The following is a 9,909-nucleotide window of genomic DNA, read 5'->3' on the forward strand; positions in this document are numbered from 1 at the left end:
AAACTTATTCCGAGATATTTTTTTGTTGGTGGTGGTGATGTGATTTTTATGTGTGTGTGTGACTATTGTAAATGGGATAGTTTTCTTTTTTCAGATAGTTCACTATTGGCATATAGATATTCTACTAAATTTTGTAGGTTGATTTTGTATCCTGCACCTTACCTGAATTCATTTATTAATTTTAATAGTTTTTGGTGCAGTATTTATGTGTGTGTGTGTGTATATATATATATGTACACACACATATGATCTTGTCATCAGCAAACGGAGACAATTAGACTTCCTCCTTTCCAATTTGAATGCCCTTTATTTCTTTCTCTTCTATATAAAGCAAACTAAGCTAAGGAAATTTGAATCTTTAGACTGATGTTTGTGTACTCCAAAATCCATACATTGAAAGCCTAATATCCAGTGTGATGGTATTTGGAAATGGGACCTTTGGGAGTCACTTACATCATGAAAGTGGAGTTCTTATGGTGGGGTTAGTGCTCTTATAAAAAGAGACGCGAGAGAGTTTGCTTCCTCTCTGTTTGCCATATGAGGTTACAAAAAGATAATTGTCTGTAAGCCGTAAAGACTGCCACCATCAGCAATGGATCTGCTAATGCCTTGATCTCAGGCATCCCAGCTTCCAGAACTGTAAGAAATAAACGTTTGTTGTTTAAGCCACCCAGTCTACAATAAATTGTTATAGTAGTGCAAGCTAAGACAATTTCCATTAGGAAAATAAAGACAAAATACACATTTTATATACTTACATATGTTTATTCTCTTTTTCTAATGAAATATACATACTAAGAAATAATTAAATCTTGTGTAATTGTTGTTACATATCTTAAATCTGCTAAACGTTGAGAAAAATATAGTATATAATTTATAATTACATAAAAATTTATTTAATTTAAAAATCATGTTTAAATTATATCTTAGCTATTTACATACATGTTTAGTAACTAGTTTACAATTGTAGCTGATGCTTAAAGAGGATAAATAGGGATATTAGAATTTTGTTAAATATGCCTTAACATTGAATCCAAGTCACATTACTATAATAAAATTAGCATTATCATTAATGAAATAGCTTTTCGATATTATGAAAGCCATATTTTGTACAGTACAAGAACCAAGTGAAGAGGGAAAGTTGTAAGCGCTGTGAAACTTAAATCCTGGTGTTTTATCCCATTGACAACTAAAATTGCTGGTGATCTTCATGACCAGTTGATTTCTATTGGTTCTTCTAGAGTAACATTGTTCTGGGTCAGATCAATATTTAATATCTAAAAAAGTAAAATGATAATTACTTGTTTAATCAGAACCACATTTTTCTTATTTTAATGAATGATATTTCAAAAACAAGTTTTCTAATAAATAGTATATACCTTTATTTTCTTTTATATCTTGAGAAAGTTTTACTCTAGGAAAGTTTGCAACCATTTCAGCAACAATTTCACCCAATCTACCCATTTTATCTAAGGTTAAAATAAATCTCAGAAAGGTGGAGTTGCTGTCAAAAGATACTGAAAAACCCGTAACTCTTGGTCAATTTTATTGATTTCTATGACTTTACTCTTTTCACATAATTTCTAAATATGGAGTTATTTATAACTGCGCTACATGAATCTCAATGCATCCCTTTTTCAAGTATTATCCAGACATTTTCAGTCAAAGTTTAGATTTAAAAGTGTTATTTTACCTCAATCAAAAAATATTTTATGATGCTTAATTTATTGCCAATGATTCAATTTTGCATGTGTTACTTTATTTCACTGGAGATAATCTGAAGTAGACTGTAGAGAGATTATTATCTCTATCATGGAGATTATTAAGTTGCTGTAGTAAAATGATCTTCTGTCATAGTTTTATGATATGATGATTTCAGAAGACTTTACCATTGCTGCTTTTTGTCCAATGAACTGTCAAGATTTTCTGTGCTTTAGCTCAGCAAGTTTGGATTCAGTCATCAAATACGCAAGAGGAGGGGAGGTGAATCCTTTACTGCCTACCACGTACCAGGCCTTTTCATAAGGACTTTATAAAATTTAATCTTCCTTAAAACACAGCATATCTGGATTAATTTACCACACTTGATAAATGAATTTAAAAAGTAATAGTTAAAGAATTGAGTATTCGTTAGACAGGTTTAAAACAGATCTAAACTATTTTTTTAACTTAAATGTAGAAAGCAAAAATACACCACATAGCTTTTAATGCTTTTTACAAAAATCAGTTGGACATAATTGTTGCTACAAAAATGTTTTAAAAATTATATTGCTAGAGCAATTAAATAATCTCTGTCATAAATTAAAGGGCAAGCAGGGTAGAGAAAGAAATTGATCATCCTCTCTTCCTTTCCTACGTATCTATGAAGGCTTGGAAAACAGTAATTGCTCATAAATATTGAGTTTATTTAAATACCTTTAGAAGGAACTGCTCAGAGTTGTTGGTTAAAGTAAATGTATATTTCGTCATCACTGAGGTAATGAAACTCAAGTATTTGTTCTCAATGCTTAAAATTCTTTGTGAATGTTTTTAAAGAGAGTAGAAAAAGTGATTTTTAATGGTTTGTTTTTACGCTACATATTTGATCAAAACGACCTTGAAATAACACCCCAAAATATTAAATTATCTTATTTGGCATTGTTTATTTACTTTATTTTTACCATAAAAGTTGTGAGCTTAATTTTCATCATTGTAATTAGTAAATAAAAAGCAAGACATTATTTAAGCCAAACCATCTTTTATTTATCTGATTGAACATTGGACCGTCCAAAAAAGTGATTTCTAATTGTGATTGATAACTATTGAGTAGTTATTTTGGGGAATTAATTTTACTTCTTTGGGGACCTAATTTCTTTGTCAGTCACATAAGACTACTGGACTAAATCAGGTATTCTGGAATTTTATAAACAAATCAAATTTTAAAAATAAAAATATGAGTGTAAGGCACTAAGATATTAACTTTTATTTTACTGGGGAAGGACACATTAAATATATCAAAGTTGGGAAATTATATTTTATACTTCCCATCCTTGATATAGTTTTAAGAAAAACAGCGAGTTGTACTGCAAAAGCAATAAGAAAAACATAGTTCCATATTAAAGGAAAACCCCACTTGTCAACAAAACAGCAATAGCAGTAGGATGCGTGTTAAGTTTCAAAAAGATGGAACAGACTTTCAGGTGCTGTTTAACTCTGGCATTCTCTGACACCTACAAGGATCTAAGACTGCGTCCAAGACGGACTTTTTTTTTTTTCTTTTTTAGGTTCAAGTTAGTCAAACAACTGACTATTTTAGAAGTTAAGTTCATTTAAAGTGACTGATTAATGGCTCTTTGTTTTTACCCAAGTTTAAACAGAAAGGGTGGGTACACACACATTTACACAATTTTAGTAGTGCATAAGTGCATAAGTAGGCCTAAACTTAAAATGAACACTTAAAACAGTTAGCTGTTTTCTAGAATATGTGTTTGAAATTCACCTTTGCAAGCCATAGATTCACAGAATTTAGAACTGGAAGGAGCTTAAGAGATTGATCATTTACTTGATTTTTTTTTTTAATTCAATTAGATACAACAAAAGGCCTAAAGTTTTTTGTTCAAGGTAAAGAGCTAAATACTGGCAGCAATGATGCTTTAACACAAGAATCCTGACTCCTTGTGTAGTATCTGTATCATATGTATCACATTCCTGTATTAATGGGTGCTGACAGTTTCATTAAGTTTGCAAGAATTTTCAAATACATTTTCAAGACATATTCAATGCTTAAATGCAGATATCTTATTTTTAAAATGTATTTTCTGAGGCACTTTATCATATAGGGATAACAGTTATTTTAAGTTTTAATTTAATTTTGCTTTGATTGTATCATAATAACAATAAAATACATGTCATTAGATTGATTTGTATGACAGTTTATTAAGGATAATAATAAGGAAATAAACATGGAGGCCCAATGAAAAGGAATATATGAAGAATGTCGTAATAGACTCATAATTATGTTTCTTATGGATGAGAGATATAAGAAGTCCACGTAGATGCTTTAAATACGTACGTTTTTGAAAAATATCTTTTTATGTTACTTACCAGCTTGGTATTGTCTTCATTAAAAGGAAGCGAATTTTGATTTCCATTATACCTTAGAGTAACCACATTGACAGGAGTGGTTCTTTTCCCCCATACATGAATGGACCCAAGCCTCGTTTCACTTTTATTTATGTAACCTCTTTTCAATATAGTGCTTGTTAAGGTGGTCTGTAAGATAAAGAAAAAGGAATAACATAAACACTTCATTTGCAAAAGCAATTCAATCTAAAAAGAAATACACAAAAGTATATTTCATAGTGTAATAAATTGTTTATCTGTGTATGTGATATAAGGTATTTTATATAATAAACATGAAAAAACTTCAAATATTCTTCCTTTTTTCCTATGTATCCATTTATTGAGACAGGGTCTCCCTCTGCCACCTAGGCTCAGAAAGTTTGGATTCAGTCATCAAATATGCAAGAGAAGGGGAGGTGAATTCTTTACTGCCAGGCTGAAGTGCAATGGTGCAGTCATGACTCACTGCAATCTCGAACTCCTAAATTCCAGTGACCCTCTAACCTCAGCCTCCTATGTAGCTGGGACTACAGTTGCATGCCACCATACCTGGCTAATGTTTTTATAGAGATGGGGTCCCACTATGTTGCCCAGACAGATCTTGAATCCCTGACCTCAGGCAATCCTCCCATGTCAGCCTCCCTATGAACTAAGATTACAGGCATGAGCCACCCCACCCAGCTGTGAACTTCAAATATTCTTTAACAGAATTGCATATAAATAATCTTACATACCTGGTTTAAATTAAATTGTACAGATAAATATAGGTCTCTTTCATAGGTGTCTGTAGAGAGAGAGAGAAAAAAAAGTGATATATTGTTATTTCCAAAGAAGAACCATAGTAAATACCTGTATACTTTGCTTCTCTTTCCCAGTATAAACAGTAGCAAATAGTATCAAGGTGTATCTATTTTTTCTCTAAGCCTATTTAAGTAATTCAGATACAATTCAAGAAGCCCTGGAAATGAAGGATGAGTCACCAGGTAAGGTCCTAAGAAGACAAGCTAGGTGGTATATGTGTGTGTAGGGGTAATGATAAAGCAGTAACAAGTTGAAAATCACTTTCACATACAACACTGGGAAAGTGGCAAGAAGTGCACAAGTAGTCCAAAAATAAACAGAATTCAGTGATGATATCAATGGACAGTTACTTGCCACCTTAGTGACTGACAAAATAATATAAAGGAAAAAAAGACATGGTAGCAACACATTCTAGTGTCATTTGAAAAAACAAATTCAATTGTTAAGAGATTGTTACAGGTCAACTAAAATTAAACTGACAAAATATAGGTTTATAGCAACCTCTTTATGGTATAATCATTATTTTTTAGTTTTTATTTTTTGAGACAAAGTCTGGCTTTATCGTCCCAGCTGAAGTGCAGTGACACAATCATGGCTCACTACAGCCTGGACCTCCTGGGCTCAAGCAATAATCCCACCTCAGCCTCCTAAGTGTCTGGTACTACAGGCATTCACTACCATGCCTGGCTTTTTAATTTTTTTTAATCTTTGTAGAGACAGGTTCTCCCTACGTTGCCCAGGTTTGTTTTGAACTCCTAGACTCAAATGATCCTTCTGCCTTAGCCTCCCAAAGAACTGAGATTATAGTCATGAGCCACCATCACCAGTTTGAAGTATAATCTTGCTGTATTTAAAACCCATTTTAACGATAATCCTAGAGCTAAAACTTGTTAAATGCTATTTATCAAATTCTAAATACTTTATCACATTTACTCTGAAAGGTATGTTATTATTATTATTCCCGCTGTATAGAAGAATAAAGTGGCTTTCAAAGCAGTTAAATAAATTGCCAAAGGTTAAAAAAAAAAAAACAAAAAACCCCATAAAAGCTAATTACTGTCAAGGTCTGGAATCAAGCCCAGTTTTCCTTGGCTTCTAAGATTGTATTCCTATGTAAAAACACAAATAAGCATACATAAGATAGAAAGAGCAAAGTAGAGTGAAATACATAAAACAATATTGGAGTAACATTGAAAGAGCAATATATTTTAATTCTCTTCTCTCCTTATACATATCAGGGCTGTATTCATTAACCCACTAAAATTAATTTGCTATTGATTTTACCTATACTAAAATGGATATTCTGCCTAAAACTTTTTTATATATGCTAATGTATGTATGGCTAATTTAATATGTATTACAAGACATATAAGTGTCAATATTCCTTAACCATTTTAGTTCTTATTTTCAATATAAAATTACAGCTTAAGTTTTCATGAACAAACTTTTAAGTATAGAATTCTGAGTTAAAAAAGCAAAGGTGACAGCTATTAGGAAGATATGGGTAGCTTTGTTGTTTTTAATAAGAGGAAGAAGTATCTCACATATGATCTTAGTCAGGGACACACACATAGCTATTTCATTAAGATAAGTAGAAAAATTAACATTTTACTAAGCTCTAACTTTATTAATCAAGAATGGTCAAAATTTACTTAATGTTAAGTTTCAGAAGTTCATTTTGATTTACCTTTAATTATTTCACGATAATTTGTTACCACATTATAATATATCACAAAATTTGAACATATTAGTTTAAAAGAAAGAAGTCATTTCAGATAGGATGCCCATCAATTAGATTGTTGCATTTGCTGCGAGAGAAAACCTCTTTGGAGATTCTGATCTAACAAATCCAGAGAATAAGCATTTGGTATATATGATTATTGCTGTTAACTCAAGAAATTTCAAGGGATTATTTAAAAATATCTATACTTAATTATACCAAGTATACTGATATTGTGAAACATAACAAAATAAGTAGACCCAATTGGCAAAAAGCTATTTTTTATACTTGCATGAGGAGATCATAGAGAAATATTTGAATTATGCTCAGGGACTTTCCAGTGATTACAAAAAGTCTGCCATGAAACTTGAATAGGGTAAAGTCCACACCAAATGTTTTCATCTATGCCTTAGTTTGATAGGAAGAGCTGGAGAAAATTCTAAGAGAAGTTTTGTCTACCTAACGGATAAAATGAATTGACTTAATTTGTTAATTATGAGATTCAAAGATCCCAAGTTGCAGACTAAACTTTACACCCTTGGGAAATTGAAGGCAAATTTCCTGTTGGATGCAAAGGGAAAGGCTGAAAACTTCATAGATCCTCAGTTGTTGCAGTAATGAAGGTCAGAGCTCTAAAAGCAAAGGACTAACTCATGTTGGTATCTTCACTTTCTAAGTCACAAAATGTTATAAAGAGGGATTTATTTTTCCCAAGAATCTTGCTCTCTAGCATACAATTCTTCTATCAACTTTATTATACTTATTTACTAATGGATTATTTCTTATGGTTGCAGAATATTAACTATGATTCATCTTAAAAGATAAAAAAATGCATGTCTTTGCTATTAATGAGAAAACTATTATCTTTGGATAAGTTATTCAAATTGTAATATTAAATTGTAGAGAACTATCAACTTCACACAGATGTCAGTTTTTGTGATTAAAGTTTGTGTCAAGAAAATGTTCAGAACGCTCATCTAGTAGTACTAACACTATTAAATGGCAGTCAGTAAACCTATCCTCTATCAGTGTTTACATACAGCATAAAAATCTCCTATGGGAGATTTCTGAGTTTCTCCTAAAATTAATGAAACTTGAATGAGTCCTATAATCTGCATTCTTAGCAAGCTGTCCCAGGTGTTTCTGATAACAACAGCTAACGGATGTCACATGGCTAGGAGTTTAGAAGTTTAGTATGGTCTGGAGGAACAGTTATGAATGGAATAAGCCTAGATCTAACGTAAAATATATCTCCTCATGTAAAAAAATGCCAAATACTAATAACAAAAACGAACAAGCAAAAACAGTAGACATAAAAACACGGAAATCAAATTTACTTGAAATTGGTTTCTGGACTACCTCCTTGTTGTAGAGGCACCGCTTGTGCATTTTGGGGGCTCAGAAAGTGATTTCTTAAAATAAAGGTCCCAGAAGCAACACTGGAAGCAAAGTTTCTCCCTGACCTTCTCCTGCCTTCCTGTCTCTTGCCCCTTATTCTCTAGTCATAGAAACTAGAATTCCTTTTCCCAAAGGCGAGTCATAGAAACTAGAACCCTTTTCCCCCAAAGCTAGCTATAAAGCCTAGAAATGTTACTCTCTTTCCCTGCTTTTCTGTAACAGCTGGCCATGAGGAAATTAACAACCTCCTTCCAGAGGGGTCTCACCCCATACCTGAGAGGAAGAAATGCTAAAATTAATAATCCAACAAGAATGTGGACAGGCCTTGCTAGATTTCCTCACTCAATCTGTTTCCATTAGCTTATACCCTTTTTGTCCAATCACATTTCTACATGGCAGTTCCTGTTTCACTGAAACTCAGAATACAGTCTGAGAGCGTTCTCTGTGTCTTTGTGCCTTTATTCTGAAGGTTCCTGTTTCACATAAAACTATGATTACATATGCTTGTTGTGCTTTTCTCTTGTTAACTTGTGTTTGTTATTATAGAGGTGTTGGCTCTGACCTTTATGGTAAATGAGGAAAAGTATCACTCCTTTTTGTCCCTACAGCATCAATATTTTGCACATATAATAATGTGGTTATTCAGCTAAGTTAACTTTATATATATGCCAAGTGTCTGTTATGTGAATAGCACTGTGCTAGCTTCTGGAAGTACAAAGATAATAGATACGTAATTCCTGACCACACAAATTTCTTACCTAGGCACTTACCATAGGGATTGACTAATTTAGGATAAGAAAAGTCTTTAAATGTTTGTGACATTGTTTATCTATTTAACTTGATTCAGTGAATTTAGTAAAATCTTTTAGCCTTGAATAATATTAATAGCTTTGTACTCAGCTTCCAAAGAAAAATAATAGAAAACATAAAAGTAATGTGATAAAATATGTCATCAATTAAATTTATCTACTAAATACAGCACTCACCTATACTCTCTCCATCATCCCAAAACAGAGAACCCTGTGCCGTCTGATTATCATCTGCAGCAACAATGAGCTTCATGTATTTTTGTCGACTATAAGAAAGAAATATATAATTTTACCCATGTTTGTAGGATAGCATATGTCTAGGTATGATATCATATGCACATAAGGATCTACAGGAACACAAGCATTAAGGAGTGTGCAAATGACTTAGACCGAGAAAATTAAAGCATTCCCATTTTTCTAAATTAGTTAACAGAAATTATATAAAACAATAAATTTTTTCATATTTAGCTGGGTGCAGTGGTTCACATCTGTGATCCCAGCACTTTGGGAGACCGAGGCAGGCAGATCATGAGGTCAGGAGTTCGAGACCATCCTACCCAACATGGTGAAACCCCATCTCTACTGAAGTACAAAAAATTAGCCAGGCGTGGTGGCGGGTGCCTGTAGCCCCAGTTACTTGGAAGGCTGAGGCAGGGAAACTGCTTGAACCCAGGAGGTGGAGGTTCCAGTAAGCCAAGATTGCACTACTGCACTCCAGCCTGGTGACAGGGCGTGACTCCATAAAAAAAAAAAAAAATTATTCGCATTTAATAGGAAATATCATGCATGCTTTTTGATCTCAAGAGTTAACATAATGTAACAAATCAAAAGTGGCCTCATTGAAAGTAATTAAAACCACGTTAAGTTTATTAATATATTTCCTCATGCCTCTCTTGGGTAATCCTGTCATTAAGCATTAAACATGAAACAATTTTAATAGCATTTTTAAATCTTTTATGACTTAAGCCTTCCTCAGATTTCTGTACATAAATAACTGAGTTATCACTGGTTAAAATTAATAAGAATGTATAAAGTAGTCTCCAAGTTCTAAGTTACGTCCTTGTAATAGACAATACCTTT

General features: G+C 32.6%; 1 protein-coding gene across 1 annotated transcript in view; it reads right to left on the reverse strand.

Annotated features, from left to right (window-relative positions):
• Positions 1–744: 744 nt before the first annotated feature.
• SI (sucrase-isomaltase) overlaps positions 745–9,909 on the reverse strand; it is a 102,256-nt gene continuing 93,091 nt past the window's right edge. Inside the window, exons 45-48 of the mRNA XM_005546292.3 lie at positions 9,007–9,095; positions 4,836–4,885; positions 4,084–4,251; positions 745–1,277 (exon numbers count right to left, since the gene is read on the reverse strand). Coding sequence (XP_005546349.3) covers positions 1,209–1,277; positions 4,084–4,251; positions 4,836–4,885; positions 9,007–9,095 — 376 coding nt within the window. The 3' untranslated portion in view covers positions 745–1,208. The remainder of the gene's footprint in view (positions 1,278–4,083; positions 4,252–4,835; positions 4,886–9,006; positions 9,096–9,909) is intronic.

Source organism: Macaca fascicularis, chromosome 2 (assembly GCF_037993035.2).
Source record: "Macaca fascicularis isolate 582-1 chromosome 2, T2T-MFA8v1.1".
NCBI classification, from domain to species: domain Eukaryota; kingdom Metazoa; phylum Chordata; class Mammalia; order Primates; family Cercopithecidae; genus Macaca; species Macaca fascicularis.